At 37.4% G+C, this 27567-nt stretch overlaps 1 protein-coding gene across 1 annotated transcript; it reads right to left on the bottom strand.

The window, feature by feature from the left end:
• Window positions 1–5502: 5502 nt before the first annotated feature.
• Window positions 5503–26671, bottom strand: LOC140235122 (cyclin-I-like). Its single transcript, XM_072315162.1, has 7 exons — window positions 26472–26671; window positions 24939–25101; window positions 23020–23154; window positions 11430–11504; window positions 9777–9917; window positions 9152–9382; window positions 5503–8299 (listed from the first exon to the last, which is right to left on the bottom strand). Exons 2-7 carry the CDS (start codon window positions 25056–25058, stop codon window positions 7916–7918), a joined length of 1086 nt encoding a protein of 361 aa, XP_072171263.1. The 5' UTR covers window positions 25059–25101; window positions 26472–26671; the 3' UTR covers window positions 5503–7915.
• Between the last annotated feature and the right edge of the window lie 896 nt (window positions 26672–27567).

Here is a 27567-nt window from a genome sequence, read left to right on the forward strand (position 1 = left end):
CATTCATCTAAAATACAAACGAACAAAACAAACAAAAACAAAACAAAACAATCCCATGACGTGACTGTGACGTGAGGTTACTTGAATCCCATGCGTGCACGATGAGATACTTAAAGTAGGACGGTGCTTGTTCCTTGATCGAGACTAGTAATCTCAAATGTTTATGCATTTTCCGTGGCTTGAGAGTTTAATATTATGAGAAAAACCAATGGCCCTTCCATTATTGCTTTAAGATTTCGAGTAGTTTTGATGGAATGGAGGCTACCCGGAGAGGCTCTCGGACGAAGAACTCACTTATAGGCCCTTCATCCCCTCGGCGCGATCAAAATGACGCCGGAGCATTATTTGCCGATGCTGTTGCTGTCTGTCTGGTTATACTGTTTTGTGTCTGGCGTTTTGTAATTAAACAAAACCTCACCAACCACATGTTGGTGTCACACAGAGAACCAAAGAGGTATACAATATTGCAGTATAATTTTTGTAAAAGGCACATATTACCTGCAGTTGTAATTTGACACTCATCGAGATCTCTCGCGCGCACCGCAAATGCCAAGGCGAGACGTTGATTACATGACTCAAGAGGGAGTGCTTTCCTTTTCCAACACGGAGTCATACGTGTAAACATTGCACGTAAAGTGGAGATAAGGCGCCCGGTTACTGAGTATTGCATCAGAATTAGAAATCAGAAATTTCACATCAAAAGCGAGCGGACGGGCTGACAACTTACTGCACATACACTGCAGTTCTATTGCATTAATTCCCTACTCTCAGTTAGTCGTACTAGGTTCATGGTTGTAGAAAGAACTGCAGGAAAGGCATGTCTTATTTTGATGAAAAACACAAACCAAGGAAGTATCATTCAATCCCACTCTGATTTCAATCTTTGGAATGAGAAAATGTAGAATTTCTCTATAACTCATCTTTTGTATTGGCCATTGGGCACTTCCTTTTTCTTCTGGTTTTGCCCATGTCTGTCACTTCTGAAAATTACTATAGTCTGTCTTTTTTTTTTTCTTTTTTTTCTTCTTCTGCTGGAATGAGTGTGCTTTCCTAATTCTTTCATTAGTTTGGGCAAGAGAAATGTTGAACATGTAACAATTTATTGTATAATTGTTAGGAAAATTGGCCTTCTGTCACTGAGCATGAATATGAAACTATAGATACAGGTGTATTGTCCTTACATAACAGATAACCTTTGTAGAAGTGTCATCAAATTTTATTGGCCGTGGGCCACCAGACCGCACCCACTGTTCAGATGCCAAACCCTGATATATATATATATATATATATATATATATATATATATATATATATATATATATATATATATATATATATATATTATAATATATACATACATACATGAATGTCATTTAGCATATCTGAACCATTATCAAGTGTATGTAATGAGGTGAATCATGTTGTGTGTGTGTGTTTGTATATAGGGATGTATGTGTATAAATATATGGAAACAATATTAGAAATATCCCTCCTCAATAGATGAAAAGGAATGAAGAGGAAATTTTATTTTTCAATTCCTTTTAATGGCTGTCTTGTCTTTATTGATCTGTTATCATTACATATTCTTCTAGATCAATGAATAGACCTCTCATTCACCAGTAGATTCTTTCAGCCACACTTGTTAACTATTATTCTTCACTTACAGCACACAGGATGCAAAGTGGCAAAAGAAAAGCAAAGAATAATAAACAATGACTAGTTTTCAGACAACACAAAATGCTTAAGCCTTTATTCATCCCCTTCACATCTAAGCAGTTTTCCTGATTAGACGATACAAAATGAAGTCAAGCCAACAAGAAATGTAGGAGGACAGAATCTCCATCCTCAACATTATTTTTCCTCAGTCATATGGCAAATTGTGGTAGATTTATAAGAATCCTTTTGATAGGACAAATATAATGACAGACTTCTCCCTCCTTTCTGCTTCAACCTCTGGGATATCTAGGAAGAATTAATAAATAAGTTCTAATCCCAGAAGGATGGAATGAAGCATGGCACATTCGAGACACCAAACGGTGTATTTTCAACGATGCTCAACGAGAATACACAGATACTCAAAAGTTTAGGCAAATCACATGTAAATCCATCCCCCTTTGAACAAACAAAATGGACAGCGAAACAGATTTTGAAGAACTTGCTTGAACACATGGAAGTCAGAAGAAACAAGAATGGGTGGAAAATCTGTGCACATCATGCAGACTGGCTGGACAGTATAACCAAAATACAGAAATATCTGTTATCTCTGAACAATGACTTATGATTCTCCATATATCTTGGTTGAGTTCCCTGTTTGTCACTGCTTTTAATTTTTCACACTATATGGAAAAGACATCATTAACAAGTAGTGACATTCAAGTCTGCATGTGCAAACCCTGCACAAATTGAACAAACTCCCTCCCAAAGACCAAGTTACTTTTTTTTCTCCCTTCATATCAGTTATCTTTTCAAACTTTTCATTTTGGAGTTCCTTATATAACAAAATTAATAAGAAAATCAAATTAATACTCATTTTCGCTGCTTACTAATAGCATCATTGAATACAACAAGCCTCAATAATATCACTTGAATGACTACATTTGACAATTATTAAAGCAGAACGAAAAAATAAATATGAGTTGCAATTTTAGACCCAAAGGAAAAACCATGTTTCATAAAATTCACTCAACACACAATGGGGGCAGCTCAGTAAAAATGTGGAGTGAACAAATTATGAAGGATGCCAGCTGAAAGAACAATTTCAAATTTGTCTCTGCTCCTTTCATCTGACAAAAAAACAAGCCATTTTATAACTTTAGAACATTCTCTGCATTAACTTATATTTTTTCTTCATATCGTCTGTTGAGAATGAGAAGGGCGTTAAGTGGTCTTGAACACTATGGGTTTAGTGACAACTTAACACCCTTATCATTCTCAACCGACGATATTATAAGGAAAAAGTCCATGCTAGATTGACAAGCACAGATCATTTTCAGAGAACAGAAAAATAAAGCTGATGTACACATATTGTCAATGCTTACAAGTCTCCTCATGGCATGAGACATATTTCTCAAGATCTGGTTCACTTGGCCTATCTAAAGGCATCTTGATGGCTGAGGAGAGTGGATAAACCTTTGCAAGGTGGTTTACCATCCCACTTGTAATTGGTGCTACATAATTGGTAGCATGGATTCCAATCAATGAAATATACCCTATACCTTCCCACTTACACATCAGAAAAGATGCTAAGTTTCAGGGATGTATGATATGCCGATGGGTTTTGTCAACACACCATCCCTCACTGCTCACAATATAAAAATATAGATTTCCTATTGCAGTTTACAAACATACTAAGACATTAAAATACACATATTGTAACACAAATGGGAACACAAATGAGATAGACTAAAGAGTAGAATACTGTGATTCAAGAAAGAGGTAAGATACTGGTATGAGGAGTCTAGACATGCTCTTCTTCAAATAAATTCAAACTGGTTATGTGGAGTCAAAATCTTCACCAAACTACACGTGTACTTCTATGCATCTGTTCCGGGATGATCTGCCTAGACACAAGCTCGTGAAATCTCACAGCGTGATTTTGATGTTGGTAGTGAGCTGGATGTCACAGAAATGAGAGCATCAATGACTAGACTCCCCAGTACAGTATGCAAACTTGAGATAAAGTTGTCCACAAAATAGGTCTCTGGTCTCAGTATCTTATGATGGTGGTCTGTATTGTACAAGAGACACTTTAAAACATGTGTGCAGTAAAGCCTTTATTTGCAAAGCACACACATTACTTTATTTCATGCGACTTGCAGTCTCAAATTGACTCACAAACCCCTCCACTTATAAAGTCTTAGTCTCTTCTATTTCCTTCCCCTTCCCTTTCCCCTTTGCTGGAGATTCCCCAGCCAGGGCATGGTAGCATTCACCCAAATATCACCCATTCCCTGCATCAATACAATGCTTCCACTCCACTATGCTATCAATAATACAAAACTATATATACATACGCTAAATGTCACAAAATGGCAAGGGAATATCAATATACTCTTTTCTCTGACTATATTACACACCAACATCTTCAAAGGAGATTGAACCCACATGACAAAACGGATTGGACTCTCAAGCAGTTTCGTGACAAGAAGAGATCAGTTAAAAACTCCTGTGAAATGGAATAAATGTCAATGAAGTGATGAACATGCTTTTTAAATCACAACACATGGGCCTTTTAACGCAGTTGGTCAATAGCACAATCAGGGTATGCAATTGTGTAACAGGGCAAAAATGAAAAAACTTGGTGAAAATGCTTTTTTTGTTGTTTGTTGTAGCTGAGTGTTCAAATTTTCATTTCATGTATAGAAAGAGTCAAAATTTTGCATTAAACTGCGCATAAATTAGCATTTAAATTAGGGGTGTCAAATTACATTGAAATGACTAATATATTGGAAAAATTCATTAAAAAAAAGGAGAATGCTTTTTTCATCTGATATTGCTGTTAGATATTCTTGATAAATATCCCTTTCATTCACCACCAGCACATAGCCATGACATATCACAAAATATGAATGAATTTCATATTTTCACTTCTCGAAATGGATGGTCAATTTTGTAGGCATTATTTTGAATTCAAATAAAACCACTTTTACATATTTTATCATATTTCACTTTTGCCAAAGAGTGAAGAGGCGAAACTTTCAGGAATAGGTAACAGACATATAGTGGCCATTATTACAAATTTTTATGAAATTAGGGCTGGTACTTTGGAAGATATTATATTTTTCATCTAAAAAATTATCTGTACAGTTTGACCTTGAATGTGCACACAGTGTTTGGATCAATTCTCATATTTGTAAACACAGATAGAAGAATGAATGTGAGATTTATGATGACTTGAGTTGATATCCAAGCTGTGACACTCAAACAATGACATACTAAGCCAAAATACTATGTTTTTGCTTATGATATCTCTAGAAATTGAACAAGCATTGAAATATGAACACGGAACACTTATCATACGACCTTCATGCAGTATTACATGGGCGTGTATTGGTCTTATTTATGCTCAGCAATTTGTAAAAATATAAAAAAATAAGTTCCTATTGCTCAAATTTGCTAAAATTTTCACACAATAGATTTCTACATATGTACAATTCATGGTTAAAAAAACAAGGATATTCAATAAGGGGAAAAGATTCTTTAAAGTAGTCAAATCAGGATATACCTAACTGAAAGTACTGAAAAACGGCTGCACTTATTTTACTCAGCATTTGAAAATGGCTCAAAACTCAAAACTGGCTGAACATTTATTGGCAAACAGCACACCATATTGTAGTGTGTCTTCAGTACTTTCAGGAAAAGCGAAAAAATAAGCTGTTTCTCCATGTATAGCTGTACAGCATGGGTTAAAAGGTCACAATGTCAAAAAAATAAGCCAGCATTACACTCCTACCAGGATGGGACTTCAGACCTTATAACTTTCTCCAGCTGAAAGAACCACTGTTTTTTATATCATGCAAGCAATGCCAGGAAAAAATCCATTAATTTGATACCAAACACATAGGGGTAGACTTAAAATATGGACCTCAAATCTTGATTTTACGTAAGTTGTAAAACACTTTTTTTGACGCATTACGTGGGTTTTGGGGGACTTTTTGGTAATTAATCTTTAATAATTAACAGTAAATGAGAAGAAATTAGCTATTGTCTTACCACATGTGATTACTGATGTCTTGGCATGCTGCATGTGAATTTTTAAGTCAGTTGGTGCATTCTTTTAGAAGTTACAATTTTTTAAAGTGAGAAAGTCATGATTGCATACCCTGATTGTGCTTATCACCAGTTGTCTTGTTTTCACCGGCCTGTGACATCTTTGGCATGGTTCCCCCTCATTTGTTTCACTCATGAAATGTCATTGATTCTGCATCTGTTTTAAGAATACCCTCCATCTTCATGACTCAGCTCAGATGACATCAAGGAGACAAACATCCATGAAGCCGAGGGAAGTTCACACTGTACAGAATCACACTTTTTGCCTTTCAGCATGCAAAGTGAACGAGAGTTTCTACTGGATGATGTCGCAGTCTCGTGAGCAAGATAACTATTTCAAGGTCCCCATTACATTCCATACAATGACATTCAAACTGTCAGAACCTGTTTTTAAACTGTCACTGATCTTCTTGCTGTGACTTCAAAACAGCTTTAATTTTTCGGTGAATTCTCCTTTGGAATTTTACCTAGAAAAACTAGGTAGGGTAATACAAGTTCATATTTCCACTTCAGATCTTTACAACAAAGGAAAAAAAAAAGATACATAGTACATTCAACAGCCATAAACAGAATAAATAACAATAATTAGATTTTTTTGGTCTTTTTTACATTTTTACATCATATAGAGGCCTATAAAACAAGAAATTTTGTACATTTAGGTTATAAAAATGTTCCACTAGATGTTAGGGAATTGAAATCTAAATCATATACAAATCTGAGCAGCACCACGACACATGAAGCAATTACAAATGAGTGTGTAGATCAAAACAGCACATATACTGACCAAGAACTGATAGCTATTCCTATATCCTCTTTGCTTACCAGAAACAATATGTGCAGCATTGTACTATCTCTGCATTCTGATGAGAAAGGAATGCAATAAAGCCATATCTGCCATGAAGATTCTTCAAACCCTGTGCTGTGGCCAACTTATCTTTGTAAACTTCACCGCGGCAAAGCTTACTCTCTGGTGCTGAGAAAGTGAAGATGAAGCAGTAACAAAATTTAAAGATATACACACAAGGTGCACACAAACAAACCATCTTTTTAATCGTCCACCTCTGTTTTCACTGGGAGACTACCCAACTCACAAATACTTTGACCACTAAAACTAATCTCACTCTTGCAAGGAAAAACAATAAAGAAAATGAAATCTTCTTCTCGCTTCCACTGGTGACTGCTACTCCTGTATCCAAAAAATGGCTTAGATGAAACATAATCACAGTGAGATGTCCAACTTTTCAAGAGGTAATTGATTTCAGTACAAAATTTCTGGGGGTAGCGCCCCAGTATCAAATAAGCCACTTTCATGACAAGAAATACTGTTGGTGTCATAAACAGTAAACTGTACAACATAGCCAACTGGTGCTGTGGACAAAGGCTGCCTGTTTGGCAGCAGAAAAATTGCTCAAATATCCAAGTGGCGAAGATCACCTGTGTTTGTTTGTTGTTGTTATTTTTGTATTTGCTGTAATTGCCGCACACAAATTTCAAATGTCCGCCTGGTAATCATCTCTTTTAATACTAGACAAAACCCCAAAATGAGCGGTCTGGCTATGACCTACAATCTGATTTTTCTCTCCTTCCATAGTGATAACTTGCTTCACATGGTGATTCACATAAAGATGTTGGGAACAAGTTCACAGCACATTTTTATGAGCAGCTACAATTCTGTTTCTATGCAGCACGTTTTGGCATCAACACGCTATGATCAAGGTTATGGGGATAACCCCATTCGACTGTACTGTCTAGCACATTGGAATATATCTCATTTTGATATATATATATACAAACACTACAATATTGCTGTACTATACAAATCAATTTGGTGCAGTCAAAGAGGTGGATTCTACACAAGTTTCTAGGCACTGATGAAACATGGCATTTTGTCTACACAAAACGTAGGCTAAATCACATCAAAAGAACAAAATATGAATTTCTCAATATATTAGGATGATTTTCTTTTTTTCAACTTCGGGTAACAGCATTATCTACAATTTGCCAATGAATCAGGAAAACTCCATCACAATTACTCTTTACAAAACATTTACCTAATTGTTGTCGTGACAAACACTGTTAACAACACTACAGGGCTGAGAGGCTCACAGAAAAACTTCAAGCGAGGCTTTTTCTTGTGGCTGCAGGTCTAAGTGACTGGAATGGAAGTCAGAGGAGGGTGGGCCGGCACACTGTCGTCCCCATCGGCACGCACCTCCTTCCCGCACGAACCTGGGGGAGAGACCGCATTCTTCCCCGGAACAGGAGGGTTAGGAACGGGGCACGCGGGCAGGGTCACATCGCAGGTATCCTTGTCGACGAGCCGCTTCACCGTGCCGTACACGTTCTCGCCGAGCTCGCACTTCTTGCGCTTGGCCGTGTTTGCGGTGGCTTTCTGGGAGGTGTCCCCTTGATGTGAGGCAGAGTCGGGGGGAGAAACTGGGCGAGTGCTTGGCATGCGATGGGAGGCAGAATGGCCAAACAAGGTGAACGTAATCAGTTCCCGACAATGGATAAGCCATTGACTGTCAACCTGAAGGGGAGAAAGCAACACAGAATTGAAAATAAGATAGAGAAATGTTCAAGACCTCCTTTATCATGTGTACAATTAATATTGGCTTCATGTGTTTCATCTTCAACTATAAAGAGCAAATGCACATGTATATCATTCATTCTATTTGAGTGTCACACTCATGAAAAGCTTTTGGACATTATTGCATCACACTTTCACAGCATGAAGGCATTGGTGACTGAATATCTAAATACAATTAATCTATCAAATGAACTTATAACAGGGGAAAACTTAATAAGCCTACTTGAAAGCAATATCACACTCTACAACATAGTATTACTTAACATTTATTGTCCACATTTGTAGTGCATGAAATTTGCATGATTAGACAACTTATGTAACCAAAACCTAACATAGGACAATCATCTTGAAAAGTACTTTAGTTGGCAATTCACAATTCTGATATACATAGATGTTTTTCAATTCACAATATCTGATATTTCAGTTAAAAGTCAAAGCAATTAATAACAGAGCAGTCACTACTGAATTTGATTTCACCAAATCTGTAAAATGTGTGTGCCAACAGCAATAAGGTAAATCCATGAGACATCACACTTATTAAGAGCTTGAGGAAATGTCAAATTTGACTGATTTTGCTGTAATAGATACAGCAGGACCATGACTTGAGCAGTGTCCTTACCCGGTTGCCATTTGCACTCAGCAAAGCAGAGTGATACATTTCACCAGGCTTTGTCCTCAGTGATTGGCTGCAGAAAAAGATATGATTTGTCTAGCCAACATATCCTCAGTAGACTTGGAACACCCCCCCCCCCCCCAACTCCAATGTAACATGAGGTAAACTATAAAACTCACCTGAACCATGCGTTGCAGCACAATAGTAAGGGGAAGCCAGTCAGCAGCAAGCACTTCCAGCTCCAGGCTGAGCATGGCCAGCGCCAGAGTGGAGCCCCGGTGGGCTGCCAGCTGGTGGTTGGTCATGCACTGGCTCAGCCGGCCAGTCAGCATGGAGAGGTGGCGGGATGGGGTCATGTGGTGCAGGTCTTCCAGTAGGGTGGGGCGCTGGCTGAGCAACATGGCATGGAACTGTGGCGGGGGACGAGGATGGACATGAAAGTGTGTTGGCCGCCTAAAATCTTCATGAAAACTGATCAGTTTCTATTGGTGTTTCTTACTGTTTTTTGCAAATGTGTAGCTTCTGCTGATAGTTATCATTAAAGCGACAGTGTTACTCTCTTATATCCTCAAGCAGCTGCTTTTTGTTCTTTGCTTGGAACTTCTGCACATTACACGCAGTGATTCCAAACGAGCTCAGTTAGCAGGCAAGTGCAACATTATTGACATGAATCAACCATCATAAGACAGTATGCAGCAAGTCATCTACTTATGCTGCCCAATAAATAAAACATTTGAGGCCCTACAATGGCCTACACCTGTGGCTTCTTGAACAAAATGAAAAAAAAAAAAATCAAGTACTTACTATCTGTAGAAAATCCAAGCAGTTGACAAAGTTAAGCTCCCACTTGAGTTTGTCAAGCACTACGCGTTCCATGCGTAGCACTTCACTCACAGTACATCCACACTGACTGTCACGTACAAAGTCCTGAGTAGCTGGCACCATCTGTTGAGATGGACAGATAATCATTAAAATAAATACTCTGGGGTACACTGGTGGTAAAACAGAAAGAAAAAAAAAATGTATATCTACATGTGTATGAAAGGCAACACTTGCAAACTTGTACATATTTACAAATATACAGTACACATACACTGTTCAAAGTGAACAAAGCAATGACATTAATGGCATTAATTTGCAATGACTTTCACCATGTTTACTTTCGTTTGCTTTGTAACTACTTCATGAAATTGGAAGAATGTATGTGTACATATATTACAAATTTAAGAGGATGGAGAAAGTACAGGAACTGGTATTTGCAATGAGGGGATCTTTATCTTGTTGATGTAAGTTTTTTGGGTTTTTTTTTTTTTCCTTAGACTAGAATTGCTTCATGTACAATGCACTGGTACCCTTCAGACCAATTAAAATATGTACAACTGTACATGTTGTACAACATTTTATTACAAAAATGAATCAGTTTGGGTCTATAAGTCAGAATAATGAAGGTACAGTCAACAATCACAATATTTGGCTAGGTTTTCCATGTAGCTAAAAAGCAAATTTGAATGCAATCTGAGGGCATGTGGAAGGTAAAGCACACACAAATATGGAATGAATTTTAGAAATTGCACATCACTCTCAGTTTTCCTGGAATGTCGACATTTCCTTGTCTACCAGGATTTTTCTGATCTACAGTCTACCAGTACCGGTACTTCCCCTGAAACCTATTCCCAGTGCAACTGTGTGTACATGTACAGTATGCAATAAAAAGCAAATGACCATTAATACTGTGGTACGTCATAACACTGGCTTTGAGCCAGGTGTGACCTCCTTGTGATAGTGTTTATCAGATCCACAACTTATACATCAGCCTGAAAAGAGTCAAGTCTGTCTGCACAGTACAACGTATGTACACTGTTTTCAGTTGCAGCTTTGAATGAAATGCTTTTGTACATCAACCTTCTTAACCCGCAGTGAATAAGCAGCATTGAGGGTCTCTTGATAAACAATGTAGTGTTGATACAAACATTTGTTGTGTGTGCATCTGAATTATCAAAAGCTTGGCAAAAACTTGGATATATAATGTCTTGGCCTCTGACATAATGCAAATAGTAACCTTGAAGGTACACTGTAAATCAACAGCAGCAGTTCTATTGTCCTATGAAAAATATTCTAGCCAACAAACATATCAGGCTTGGCCATAAAAAAAAAAAAGAAATATCAGTTTGTGTTTGTTATTTTTCTATTATTCTCATTAAATATTTAACAAGAATGTTACATACTTTCTTATTCAATATAACAGAGGTAAAATCATTCCATCCACCACAAAGACTGAATAAAAAATTATAACATGTAAGATTTCATGTTCGCTCAGAAAATAACAGCAGCAACAAGCTATGTTACAGTCACACTGCTACAGGTAACTATTTGATGGTTATTACAGGCTAAGGTTGCTACAGGACACCACGGCAAATATTTCTAATTGATTCACATGAATGCATCAATGTCAATTACCTCATCTTCCTCTTTCATCTTTGCTGCCAAGAAGAAACATGTGATGGCAATGCATCGCAGGTACTTGGGTCTTGCCTACAAAGAGAATGCAGAAATACATAAAAACATTTGTCAATACATGTTCCAACATACATTAACTCTGGCTTTTGTGTTCTTTATTTCTGCTGCATATTTGTTTTGTGATATAAAGAACATATCCTCTGTAACAGTTGCCAAAATATAGAAACTGATATTCAAAACTTTCTAATCACAAGGTACATGTAATATTGACACTCTACATTTCTCTAAAAGTTCAGCACTCACATGACATGTATCACATCAAGAGTCTAGTCCTTTCATTTTTTTTTTTTTTTTTTTTTACATCAAATGTTTGGCCAGGCAGGACAAACGAAAAGTAATAACAGAAGGAAGTGACACACAGCCTGCGTAAGCATGATACCATGCATGCCAACTGCCATATCCGCCCGTACATGTATTGTACATGTATGTACTTGCACATCTCCAATTACACCCTGTTCAACATCTCCTTTACCCATTCTCCTTTAACATGCTATAACTACCTTTTACACTGAATATTGTGAGACATACCGCAACACTAGCTTTACAGTTGTGTCATCTGACTGGAAACAGATTTTAATTGTTACATTTCATCAGGTCTATTTGAATTAACCACTTTCTGTTCTCCATTCCAAATCCCCTCAAAGATACTATTGAAGGAGACATACAAGTAGCAGTTGTCTTTTCCAGACATCTACAAGGAAGACAAGTCAAGAAATATGTACATTGTACTCTGGTCGAGCTCCCCTGCGATCTGTGAGCCAACACTTCAGTCACGTGAGGTGATTCATTTTCTGTTGGATACTATTTATACATTGACCTGGTATCTGACACTTGACAAATAGCTGACGTCAAGACGGGAGAGAAGGTGCTGTCTTCACAAAGACTCATGGTGGAGTACTGATAATATCAGGCAGATAAGGGCTTGCCAGATAACACAAACTTTGTCCAGCAATTACTGATCTACTGATCGACATGCTTATACTCTTGAGCTGTACATTGTACATGCCGCATACCAAAATGTCCGAGCAAAGGTATCGATAGAATATAATGCATTACTAGATGCTGCCATTTCACTCTAAAATTTTCTGATTAGCTCTCAGTGGAGTTTCCCTCCTTGTGAGACAATGAAGTCTGAGGAGCCAGACTACCTGGTTCTAGTTTACAGGGCTCATGTACTAGGTGCTGTCAGGTTGGTCCTCTTATCTGACCTCAAGAGGGCAGACAATGTTGATCTCTTCTACTCCTGACCTTGCCATGTCAACATCAAGTCTGATAGCATCTGAAGGTTATGCCTTTCTGAGCCCACCCCCACCCCACCTGCACATTCTGATAGGAGATAGGCTCACAGCATAGAGGGCTACTGTAACAGTGCACTGGCCCAAGGTCACAATCAGTAACATGAACCCTACAAACTTTGCCCTGGAAGTACATTGTATAATTAGACTTTATACACAGTGTATCAAAATGCAGTGTATCTGAGACACCTGTTAGAATGTTTTTCAGTAACATTCTTGCTGCAAATCATGCTTGTTCAGATGTATGATAAATACGAAGGCCAAACAAAGCTCCCCACTTACTTGCGTTATCATTTTTTTTTTTAAATAGCAAACACTCGGTCTATTTGGTTTTGGCAACACATTATGCAACATGTTTTTTCTTGCATTTCACCATTCTGCATATATTGCATTCTCTACGATTTCAAAAGACATTTAGCCAGCATCCTGCAAATGGTAAAAACAACAACAAAACCATGATTGATATAAAAAGATAATAGGCCTATAAACTAATGTGCTGTCATTAAATAATAACAATAATAATAATAATAATAATAATAATAATAATAATAATAATAATGATAATAATAATAATAATAATAATAATAATAATAATAAAACAATGCCTCATTGTCTGTGAGTGTGCAAAGGGCTTTCAATCTCCCTCTCCAGTACAGTTGGCTTAAAATGTGTTATCATTACACAGGAAATTGCATGTAGCATGACTTCAAACCAAAATCTAATTTTTCCTGCTACTTGGCCTCACAGGAAAATAATAATAATAAAAAAAAAAAAAAAAATCACACGCACATGATGTGAGCTAGGAGAGACCTATGCAAAATGATCATGAAGCAGCCTCAGTTCAACTATGAAAGATCTCTGAACGCCTACTGCATACATGACAATCACAAGGAATTTCTATACAGCTGCTGCTGTCGATTAGATTTCATTGAATGAACTGTATTTTGGCATCAACCTACACGAATATAGTTTATGTTTACTGCCCTCTAAATTAGGATATGCGCAAATCACTCTCTTCCCTCTACAGCATTACCGGATTATCTTTTCAGCTGACTTTGGGGTGTCTGGATAAGCTGTCTGAGTACTTGCAGCGATGCACACAGCGAGTAATTGTATATGATCTCTTAAATCTCTCAGATCCCTAAGTCTAGATAATATCATGCCAATTTATTTTCTGAATGCACAAATAACTGAGTTGTTGTTGGCATTGAAGTGCACTGTATTATATTTCATCTTATAAACTGCCAAAATGTAGCCTTACTATTACCTTATCATTTTGCAGCATGATGACCAATGAATATGATAAGACTGTGATGGAAGAGCCTGTTATGAAGTGATTCTTGTCCCCATTATCTGTTATCTTAACAGAAATGGGGGGGGGGGGGAGGAGTATCATTATATCAGCCACAATTCCATGGAAACTGATTGTGAAGAGAAGGGATATATAGGAAAAGTTCAAACTGTACATGTGTAGTTGCTGTCTAAGCAAAAAAAAATTTGATAATAATTAAAAAAAATAAAAAATTGAAATTGAAGACTTTTTCTCGCATATTTTTTTTTTTTATTTAAAGGAAATGACAGCAAACAAAATGTTTATCATTAAGATTTTCAATGAAAGGAATCGTGTCTTACTCTATTACAACATGAATCATATTGTGTTTGCTTTGAGCAATACTTTCCCTTTCTCCAAGATTTTTTAGATGACAGCTGGTATCAACATGTTCAGCTCAAACTGATAATTGTGCATGCTTTTAATGTTATGAAAACACATTTATTCCTTGATTTTCTTGCAATTCCTTTGAGGCCTTTCTTCTTCTTCTTCTTTTGTTGTTTTCTTGTCTTAAATCATCCTGAAATACATGTAGACTTGCATCAAGGAACATGGAAGATGTACTTCATGCAACATTTTGATGATTCTTATTTGGAAAATATTTCAAATTGTCTAGCACAGGACTTGTTGTTCCACATGTTAAATAATGCACTGCACATGGTGTCTGCTCAAGAGCCCATCAGGCCTCCCTCTCCCCTCAGCCAGACACCTAGATTGTACAATGGTTTGGAAATGAGCCTAATGAGGATAACAGCAAGTTGTGCACAGTGTGTTTCTTGGATTGTGTACATAACTGGTCATCGTGGATATAGTATTCTGCAAAGACAAGAGGAGAGTAATACTGTTGTATTCAAACAGTTCAGGATTTGTATACTGTAAAACGAGGAATGTTCGCATGCATTTTAATTTCGCGAGAGCCAAGATTCACATAATTAAAATGCATGATGTGAAAGTTCTTGTCTACACTATACGAATTGAATGTCAGAGGCAACTCGCGAAAATTTCATGCCGCGAAAACATCATGTTTTACAGTAGTGGACTCACATCCAACCATTACAAGCTACAATACAAATATTACAATGTATTGTATGTAGCTGGTTACAGAATTGATGACATTTTAATACCTGCCTTTCATAGGTTGCTACAGCCAAGCTATAAAGGGACTGTGCAACAAAGGCTAAACCCCTGCTCACAGACCTCCTCTTTCTTTCTTTTGTTCGGGTCCCCAGACAGTGTATTCAGTCTGTGCTATAAAGCCTTTGAAGTCAATACTTTTGCTGTAGAACTAGAATGCAGATCTCTGCAGTTGAGCAACGCACAATTGTACAAGCTGTCATGTATGTGATAGAAGGGTTTGTGTCATGTGAACGACAAATGAAAAAACAGATATCAACTCTGGCAATTTTCTACACCATGAAATCTGTAATCTATGTCTACTTGCTACATCCTATGCAATTTAACTACTGTAATCATCAACAAGCATTTAACATACTGTTCACGAGTGTTGTTGAATACATAAATGCTTTTATTCAAACACCATGTATTACATGTATGTAGGCCTACAGGTACATGTTGTACCAGGGAGGTGTTTTCTCACCTCCCGGCATGTACAAGTACAATTTGTACATGTACATGTACATATGTACAATGTACAACGTTATACTGGCACCACCAGTTATGCTGGTGATTTGAATCTATTTAAATCTACTGTACGAGCTGAAATTTTCGCATACAGATATTTTCGCGAATTGCTACTTGGAGGACATTTTCGCGTGTTGTTAATTTCGCGGTTACGAGGGTCTAACTGAACTTAGTTAATTGCGCGTTGTTATTTTCGCGGTTCGAAGGCGATTCGCGAAATTTGCGAAAATAAAACCACCGCGAAAATTTCAGCTCGTACAGTATTTCTTTAACACACTGAAAATATCTTACACTGCTGAGTATTTCTTATTTCACGATATCAAATACTACTGTAAAACATGATATATTCGCGGCATGAATTTTTCGCAAATTGGAGCTGACGGCCTTTTTTGCGGCATGAAATTTTCACGAACTGCCATTGGCATTCAATGCATATGGTGTAGAAATGAACTTTCTGCGTGCATTTTAATTTCGCGAATCTCCGCGCTCGCGAAATTCGCAAAATTAAAATGCACGCGAACATTCCTCGTTTTACAGTACCGACGGTACATTGTACTTGTATGTGCTATAAACACACGGTAGAGGGGGGAATGGAGCATTGCTCTGTCATTGCTTCAGTACAAGCCTGGATTACAGTATTGTAAGAATGGTGCAAGAGGGGAGGGGTGAGGTTAGAAACACAAACAATAGACTTTGCACAGAATGAGAAACGTATGTGCAATGAGGCTGCAAATGGATAAAAAGGGAAATTACTTCAGCTTATGTGAATGTCAATAGATGCAAGCTCAATCAGCCACACATGCTTTACTAATTGCAACTTGAAAACTGATAAGTACAGGTCATGTACGTGTCCCATTACCATAAATTATACCAGCCAGATGGATTAAATGACACCTACTTCCCATAAGACTAAAATGAGTACATTATGCTTGGTACTATGATTGCAGTACCTTCTGTCCTCTGGCTTTGGCCATAATTTATATTGAAAATACAAGACCAATGCTGTGACTAACACTCTAACAGCATAAATCTTTGATAGCAGGCTCCAACTGCATGTTACTGCATGATACACCACAAACTCACCATAAAGTAAATAAATACAAATAAAAATAAGAGAAATGATTTGGATCTAATATGAGCAGCGACTGCTTTCTACATTTTACTCTGTCACTAACTTGTCTACTTTTACCAAGACTACAGTAACTTGTTTGGAAGAGTTGTTTGTTTGTATGTTTGTTTTGGACATTGCCTTTTAATTCTGACTAATGCGTACATCTGATGGAAATTTTGAAGAATATGATGTAATTGTCAAAGTAACAGCTTATTTCATTTTGCCAATGATGTGATGCAAGAACCTTAAAGACCACAGAAAAACAAAATCCAAGAAATATATCAGTGTGGTCAGGAAAAAACAAACAGGGTCTAGCAGAAAACCATCCCAGATGAAAATAAGCCGCAATTCAGTACACAGACAACAGTACTCTGTGACCTACGTGCATGCTTACACGTACGAGTCGGTGAAAAGCCTAGACTGCACAAGGTGTATCATGCAAGTTTGTGCACATTTCCTAATGCTGAAGCCCACAATCTGTGAGGCTGTAGAGAGCAAAGGTCATAGATCCAAATCAATACAACCCCACTCCCAACCCCACACAGAGCTTTCCCAGTTGTCATGTTCTGACATGAATACCTGCACGCATTCTATTAGAGTCTACCTGAATGAATTCTTCACAATTTTCTTTAAAACACTGCTTACACGTATGATAACCTTAATGAGAACGTCAGAGTACTGATTTTTCAGAAATGTGATACAACAGCATTTACACACGCAAAAAGAAGCGGGGAGAGAACAGATTGGGTGACATTTTAAGTCCAATATGTCATGTCGTATGAACTGTTTACTGTATTCATCATGACCTGACATGTTTACTCAGGCATTCATGGGCGTATGATTCATTAAATAATAATGTCATAAACAGCCTGATTATCTTACAAATCTGCATGTGACCATAAAGCAATAAAGAACAAATCAGGTTTAAAGAAAAGGTGGGATAGGACAACATGCTTCACCAAATTTTGTCCGCTGCTCAAAATCCATTAATCTGTGTCATCTAAAACAAATGCATGCTTTGCATACTCTGCTTTGTTTGATTACAGGAAGATTTCTGTGCAGGTTATAGATAATTTGCTAAGTGTTCCAAGTCATTCAAAGTTTTTTCCCCCCTCCTGGACATGTCTCATGAAAAGTGCATGATAAACATTCAGTCTGAGACCTTGTTAAAAGGGCAAACCTATTAGTCCAAGAGCATTAGTTGTAACCTGGACATTTTTGGTAACAAGCTGATTTTTTCAGGAAAGGTCCAGAAAAATGTCTAGAATAACATACTAAAAGTCCTCATAAATCCTCTTTGAGCGTTTTCCGCAATCCAAGATGGCGTCCAAAATGGCCGCCATATCCAGAAATTCTTATAACTTTTCAACCAGAGAACCCAAATACAAAATTTAAATGCCTAAATATATGTTTTGAAGCATGAGGAACTCAATAAAACACATATTAAGAGATGTTGATGCACGCAAGAACCATAATCCAAGATGGAGTCCAAAATGGCCGCCATATTTTAAAATTCTTATAACTTTTCAACCAAGTAACCCAAATACAAAATTTAAATGTCTAAATATATGTTTTGAAGGATGAAGAACTCAATAAAATACATATTAAGAGATGTTGACGGACATAAGTACCGTAATCCAAGATGGCGTCCAAAATGACCGCCATTTCCTGATTTTTTTTTCTCATAATTTTGCAAGTAGATTTCAACTGTACACACTTGTAATGTCGAAATATACGTTTTGAGTCACAGGGAACAAAGTATAATACTTATTCGGAGATTTTGAAACACAAATAAAGCATTTAAGCACTTCAGAAATTCAAAATGGTGTCCAAAATGGCTGCCATTTCCTGTTTTTCTCATAACCCTGCAACTACGTAACCGCGATGCGCACTTACTGAGACATAAGGAACCCAACAAAATACTTATTCAGTGATCTTGAAGCACGTAAGTACAAATAAAACAACGCGAGTTCTTCGCGAAAACCAAATGTTGCCCAAAATGGCCGCCGTTTGTTTATCACGAGACAAAGATATTCAACATAATGTTCGAGATCCAACAACTCAGATGGTCTGGTGGTAAAGGTTTGCTTGGATGCATTCCCCCCCCCCCCCCCCCCCTTGGGGAAAGGTGTGACCTGTACAATCATTATTTTCCAAATATTCATCCTGAAGTCATTGAATTGCAATCATAAAAATGCAAAACGTCCCTCGCTCGGCCCCTTTCCATAGACTTTGTACACTTTTGAGATTAACAAATTTCCGAATTTGTCATCAAAAAGTGTGCACTAGATCTTTCACTTACAAAATGCAAAAGTAAGGGTAATTTGCCCTTCCTACAAAATCCTTCCACCGCTCACTTCCCCAATATAAATTAAATACCCCTTTGATTAACAATTCCCAAATATTGCATCGAATGTATGTAAATGATATAATTATTTTCATTTCAATTTAAGTGTAATAGCTCCCTGGAGTTGGAGGGGATGGGGATACTGAGACAATGAATTATCTACCCTTTAAGGATGGACAATCAATATAACACCAAAGGTGAACTAGGCCGGTTAATGATCATAGAAATGCCAAACTCCCTCCAGTCGAAAGGGATCCCCCCCCCCCCCCACATCCTCTACTAGCTCATTGCCTTGCATATACTAGTCTTTATTCTTTATTCTGTACTTACACTTTTTAATAGAAACAACAATCTGGTATGTCATCAACATTGTGCACCATAAAACCCCTATATCTTGAAAGAAAAAACAAAAAACCTCCATTTTGTGGGAGGGTGCATCACCCTATACACCTCCCCTGCATATTTCCATTAGTAATATATATTTTCTTACTTTTAGGACAAAAACAAATCTCAGATATTTCACCAAAAGAGTGTGCTAAATCTCTGAATTTCAAATGGGAAAATGCCAAAATCTCCATCGTATGGGAAGGAGTATTCTCCCCACACACTTCCCCCTCCCCGACACTTTCCTGAATTCGTTCTTCCAGCGTTAAATAGAAAACAAATATCAAATATTTCCCCAAATAGGTGCAACAGATCTGTAAATTTCAAGTCTGAAAATACGAAATTATGCCCTCGTGTGGAAGCGGGCATCCCTATGACTGCGCACTTCCATGATTACATAACTTTTTGTTCCTTTTTATGGAAACAAAAAAATTAATATTTCACCAATATGGTGCATCCATGTCTGAATATCAAGTCTGAAAATGCAAAATCTCCCTCATGTTGGGGGGAGGGGATCCCCTTCCACCCCCTCCCATATATTGCCCATTTCCCTGAAAACTCTTTATATATTTCCTACTCTTTGATGGAAACAATTCAATATCTTACCAAACGTTTGCACTATATGTTTCACTTTCGAGTAAAAAAAAGAAGATCCCTCGTGTGGGAGAGGAGTATTCCTCCTCCATGTACCAATAACTATGAGTGCCACATTCTCTGATTTCTATCTGTAATATAATTTTACCTAATCTACACGAAATGAATAGGCCACCCTAAGATAATTTAGACACTTTGTTTTAAGGTGGAGCAATACACTGCAGCAAAGAGATTCACTGTCATTTGATGAATTACACATTATTTTGTCGCACATGAAGAAACTAATTTTCAACAGTTATGTAGCACAGACATCAGAAAGAATTGTTTTTACTTCTTGAGTGATAACTGACAGTTTCAAATGTAACTCACCTCATGGTAGACATCAAATTCGTTGGTAATAAAAAAGGGCTAGTACTAAATTTTCATTTCATGTGCTTGAGGTGACGAAAATAGAGCATGTGGTAAAAAGATCTAGTAGGCTCTCTGCTTAGCAACATATCTGATGGTGAATGTTTCTATCGAAACAAGGACACACTCAATGGCCCGAATTCACGAAGGTGGTACAAATGAAACCATGGTCTAAACCATGGACAAAAACCATGGAGCGCCAAGTGTTGCATGGAAAATTTCGTTACAAAACCAGTCATTTCGTCGGTGAAATGATTATTTTGTAACGAAATGACAACATTTTGTAACTAAATGAACATTTCGTCCACGAAATGATAATTTCATTATCGAAACGGTCATTTTGTCGACGAAAATGACCAATCTTGTAACGAAATATTCCGTGCAACACTTGGCGCTCCATGGTTTTTGTCCATGGTTTAAACCATGGTTTAATTTGTACCACCTTCGTGAATTCGGGCCCTTGAGTTTAACATCCAAATGTTTTATTTGTATACTTTACTCATAAGAACTATTTGTAAATAAAAAGCTATACTAACATCTATTTACATAATTGTGAGATAAAATTGTGACTGCCAGCCATTTTGCACGCCATTTTGCATTTTAGGAAGAGCTCGAGCGGTTTAATCTGGACATGCGTGCGTCAACATCTCTTAATATTTATTTCATTGAGTTCTTTATAAATGTTTCGAAACATAGACACTTAAATTCTGTATTGGGTTGCCTATTTGAAATATTTCAGAAAATGGCGGCAATTTTGGATGCCATCTTGGATTACGGTACTTATGTCCGTCAACATCTCTTAATATATATTTTAATGAGTTCTTCATCCTTCAAAACATATATTTAGACATTTAAATTTTGTAATTGGGTTACCTGGCTGGAAAGTTATCAGAATTTCAAAATATGGCGGCCATTTTGGATGCCATCTTGGATTACGGTACTTATGTCCGTCAACATCTCTTAATATGTATTTTATTGAGTTCTTCATGCTTCAAAACATATATTTACACATTTAAATTTTGTATTAGGGTTACCTGGCTGGAAAGTTATAAGAATTTCAAAATATGGCGGCCATTTTGGACGCCATCTTGGATTACCGTACTCGCGTGCATCAAAATCTCTTGATATGTGTTTTATTGAGTTCTTCATGCTTCAAAACATATATTTAGACATTTAAATTTTGTATTTTGGTTCTCTGGTTGAGAAGTTATAAGAATTTCTGGAAATGGCGGCCATTTTGGACGCCATCTTGGATTGCGGAAAACGCTCAAAGAGGATTCATGAGGACTTTTAGTATGTTATTCTAGACATTTTTCTGGACCTATCCTGAAAAAATCAGCTTGTTACCAAAAATGTCCAGGTTTAAGCCTTTTTTGACCTAATGCTCTTGGACTATATGGAATTTGCAATGTTATATGCATGTTACATGTACCTCTTTTAATGTGAATAGTCTTACACAGTGGCTCTTCTGAAAACCATTACCCCTTCTCTTTTATTAAAGTCGATTACTGCACAATAGTGAACTTGCTGCACAATTTTGGAAAAAATAACATTCAAGAACAGCAACAAATTTTGTCGCATATTTCATCAAGACAAACTATACAAGATGTCTTGTCTATCAGACTGTCATGGTGTAGGTATAAATATAAAAGCAGAGCTCTGAGTCATCCATCTGGGTCTAATTTGGGAAGCACCCCTCCGAACATTGCTGGCCTCGATACAGTCACCAACACTCATTCCCAATATCCACAACCAGGTCTGGCTAGGAATCAATTTCCCTCCTTCCTATTTTCCTTTCTCTCCAGGTCACCAGCAACAGCTCTGATTAAATCACCTTTCACAAACTGACACTGCTATCATGACATACAAGGACAGGTTAGAGGAAGAGAGATTGAAAATAGAATACAGAAAAATCTCCTTCATCAGTCCTTTCTCTCAAGTTCCCCATCCCCCCCCCCCCCCCCCGATCCAACGGACTTCAATGCATTAAACATATAAAGAAATGTACATGGTGTCAAACACAAACTGCACTACATTTTTTATTACTGCCAGCCACTGCATGTGATTTGTGTGCACAGACAGAATGCTTCACTCAGTCAGTGTAGAAAGTTGTACCTTTAACAATCTGATGACTGCCTTGAATCCATGATGGACCTATATTTTGAAAGGATGTCCTACCAGCATCTGTGAATACCTTCTTTATTACCCACAATGACATTTCCTCTTTTATCATGGCACTTGAGTTTAGGGATCCAAAGTGATAATGAAACACAGAAGGCAGAGCGCAAAGCCAAACAAGTTGTACTCTTTTTAAGAAGAAGCTACAGTGTTTAAGTGAACGGCTGGGTAGACAAGGGCAAAAATTTTTTTAAAGGTGTGGCATGAGGTTTTACAAAGAGGAAAAATAATACCAAGCCTACCTTCACTGCCATGAGGAAGTGATCCAGCAACGTGACACTCAACATGAATGTTTCTGGACAGAAACGGAACTTGACATTCAGTTCCAACAACCACTGCACCATCTCATCTCGCTGACTGGGCCCGATCTCTGCCTCCTGCACACATACATTGTAGGAACATAAAGACACTTGTCACATGAATATCCTCTTTTCACACTTTGTATGTATACTGTATAAGCTGTTATTTTCGTGAGGGTTTAATTTTCGCGAATTTCGCGAATTGCAGTTGGATCGCGAATTTAACAACATGCGAAATTGTCTCCATGCGTTTTGTTAATAGAGCATTAACGTAAGCGTCGGCGTCGATTCGCGAAAACAACATCTCGCGAAAATGTCTATGACCTCGTCATTCGCGAAAATAATGGCGTATACAGTATTATACAAGCACGTTGAAGTTGCTACTACATAGTATTCATGACAGACACATGCACTAGTACATACTGATCCTTTGTCGAAGAACTTGACTTTGTTAAAAATGAAATAATTTGTATCAGTTTTTTTTTCTTTGTTCTGCTTTCATGTTTTTATTGTTTTCTTGGAGGAGGGCATTGATGTCAAATATACAAAATCAGCAGATAGAAGATCGCCAGAGAACAAATTAATACATTACTCTTGACAAAATTCAACAAAGATAAATAAGACATTAATATCAATTACGGTTCTACACTGATTACCTGGTACAGACATAATCTTCTACCAAGCTCCAATTTAAATACTAGTATAAAATAACTAAGATCATTTCCTCTCTCCTCATATGCATATAAATTTACTTAAAAATTACATTTGAATGGTAACCAAATCTCTGTTAAAGTGTTGGAAAAGAAAAGAAAAGAATGAGAAAACAAAACTTAATTTCCTCTTCTTTATACTATGAAACTACTTTGCAATTGTTTGAATTAACCCTGTGCTACAAGAGTCCAGTCCAACATTACCCAAAGACCTTTATGCAGTGGACATGTTATGTAAACTCATTCTGCCCATTGAAGGGTGACATCAAGCAGAATGTATGCACAGACGAATCAGCTGCAAACACCCTTACCTGTGGCCCCATGTATGTAGTCCATGTGCATGTACAGTGGACTTTTATGGGTATCTCAAGTGTGTGTGTGTGTGTTTGCATGTGTAATCATGTGTTAAAGTAGCCATTTTTTTTTTTTGTGGCTTATTTGTATTTTATGATTATCCCATGATACTGAACACTGTAAATCAGTTATTCTCTCATCACGCTTATATTTGCAGAGTAAGATGATTCTAGATTACTGTGTATTAATCAAGTTGAATGATTGCTGCTTTCGTTTCTACTTTCAATTTTCAAACTTACACCATAAATCATACCATCAGCGATTTATAAACTGCTATCTAGACTAAAGCAAAAATCTCAACAACCTTCAGATTTCAACTTCTACTTTCCACATTCCTTCTTCTTTTTCTTTATCAACTCTGGGTGTGAATGTTTTATTATTATTTTTTTTTCATACCCATATAATTTAGCACTTGGGTTGTCTTCTGGGTATAGGCCTAACAGTTGTTAGTTAAACAAACTCCTCAATCACTGAAAAACATACCAACATCTACTTTGAAAATATATATTAAATGAATTCACAATTCATGCATGAGAATGGATAGGTAATTTACAAAGAGGGGTCAAAACGACTGAACTAGTGCTTTCCTGGAAATTCCTGGACAATTCATTACGTACATAGGTACTATCTTTAGCTCCTGGTCTCATTTACAATATCATGTTTTTTGTTTGTTTTTTATATCTCAAGAATGAAAACTGAGTACAGATTAAACAAAGGACATATCATATTGACAGACTGACTTCTTTCATACGAACAAAAATAAAAAAAAAGTTGGAGGCAACACATGTACACACTTACACTGTTGTTTGGGGGCTTTATGAGCAGAGGTTTCCATGACTGGTGTTCCTTGTTGATGGCGCTGCACAAACGAGTGCGAAGCTCCTTCAACTGGACTCTTTTAACAGAGCTGTCCAACATTGTGACACCAGTCTACCGTCTCACTCTTAGCTACCAAGGGGACCTGCCAACGAATTGATACATTTTATAATAAATCATACAATTCAATACCAGTATAATCTCACAACTGATTTACTGAATTAGAGAATATGATTTAGTGTACCATGACAGTATAACTTTTTTGCATCTCATGTATAAATGAACAAGTGATCTGTGACAGATACACAAATATGACTGAACATACAAGAAAATGTTCTGATATTCCAAAAGAATGCTAAAGGATCATGCGATACTAAGTACTTGATTAAGTTAAGTCACAACTGTTTTGATATTCATCTGATTTTGCTTTTACCAAAATGTTTACATTCTCCTTGCTTTATTGGTTTCTTTATGGTTACACAAAGTTCAGAATTTTGCATTAGATGCTATAGATTTACAACATTTAAAATCTCCAGTTGGCATTTTGGCCTGAATGTCAATTAGTAATTACTCATTTCACATTAGATCTACATTCACTTACCTGACATGGACAAGAATATATGAATTGATCAATATTCAAGCATATTCTGGTTAGGTCAAAGTTTATGATTATTGTCTTTTTCAGAAGGCACCATTCAGATTTGCCTGCTTAAAAACTGCGAACAATTTATCCATGTCAGAGAGCCGAAATTTACTGCATTGCTGGCTTGAGTTTTAGCTTACAAATAAACTATATAAGGGGAAGGCCAAAGTTTCTAACTCTAAATAGTCTACCTAAACAAGTAACAAGATGTCTAAAAATGCAAAACCTATTGACATCGTTTCGTATGCTCTGTCACCTTCCTTATCCATGGCATTATCTATACACTGCTCTGCATCGCAGTAGAACCTCTGTAGGTCCCTACCTAGATCCAGTCAGAATGGTATAGGCCTAGTGACATACAATGTCAATGATGCAATGTCATGAAAGTTCTAGAACATCTGATATAAAACGTCTTCTGTCTAACGTTAGTCAGTATAGGCGAGTAAGGTCCCACAACAAAATTGTCAGTATAGGTGAGTTGAGTAAGGTCCCACAACAAAATTGTCAAAAACAATCACTGGCTTTTCACTGCTGGGTGGACACTGTTGAAAAAATAAGATAAATCACTGAATAAATAACAATATTCTTAACCTTACCTTCTCAATCCATATGCATTCCTACTATGAGATTCCGCAAACATTACTGACCCATCACAATCACTATCAGAAATGAAAACATACTCAGGGTCCAGTAGATAGGATTCGAATACAGCAGTAGGCGTAGGCCTACTTTGTTTTGTTACGAGCCGGAGAAGTTCGTTAGGCGTTACTGCAGAAACCGCCCAATACACAACGGCCAGCAACGCTGGGTTGCGTCGACAGCCTACGCTACCGGCTCGGCAGAAATAATTTGGCAAAACTGAATCGTCTTACCTTCTCCCAAAAACAGCGGCACAAGCGACGCCTGAACGAACCACCCTGATCCATAAGCGTCCGTGAAGACCTGGAAAGCCGATCTAGTTCATTGTTGTCTCCATTTTGATTAACTTACTCTAATTTAGGTATAAATAATAAAAATAAAAATGAAAACAATTCCGGGCCCGTACAGAAATTTTCTTCCGTCGCCGGCTTCGTACGGGGTACGCTTGTCTACCACATAGAGCCAAGTCGCCCTAATCATTGTTTACTGGGCCTATTCACATGTCCTAGATGACAAATTAGTCCGCGTGTCAATGTCAAAAGTACGTAATTGTTTGAAGTTTTCCCTGTCTTGATGATCCCTTTATAGGCATGATACATATTACAGTTAAACAGTAACATAACAATCATAATATGCGGATTTATTACCCATTTGAGGCATTTATATACCAGTGACTACATTAAGATTACGCCAGTAGCGTAGTCATATCGATCAGCTGGTCTGTTGTGCTACGACCTTTCAATCATGCAAAAATCCCCTTCGTCACGTACGTCACTCGAGCTAGCTTTTCACGATCGTTTTTCCTCATCCAAACCCACATCTAGTTCCGTTCTTACGCACCCGGAAATCGGTACGAAAAACTGCAAAATACACCGGAACAAACTAGTAATTTTCTTGCAGTCATTTCCTATTTAGAGAGAAATGTCTCTGCTTCTATAGATCTTTCATTTTTCCTATCTCAGTAGTTGTCGTAAGATATTTTAAAACAAATTAAATTCATCGTCTTTAGTCCGGACAGGAGTTCCATTGCCCATATAAACGCACGTACTCTACTCTACGTACGCGGCCGAAGTAACAGCAGAGAGAGCCGAGAGTGGGCGGACGGACAATAGGTGGCAGCTGACGAGAGCGCCAAATTCAAACGGTCTCTTGGCTTTTTGAAGGCCCCTGGATTTTCGTACTCACTGGCTGTTTACGAAGCCATTGCTCTTCATTGTTTACTCGCAGACAAAGGGACCGGGTGCTGATGGCGGCTGTTTGATACGGAAGGCGCTAGCTCGAAGTTCAAGAAGCATTTTTCTTTCCAAACAAACATCGTAAAGACCGTGA

Source organism: Diadema setosum, chromosome 11 (assembly GCF_964275005.1).
Source record: "Diadema setosum chromosome 11, eeDiaSeto1, whole genome shotgun sequence".
Classification (NCBI taxonomy): domain Eukaryota; kingdom Metazoa; phylum Echinodermata; class Echinoidea; order Diadematoida; family Diadematidae; genus Diadema; species Diadema setosum.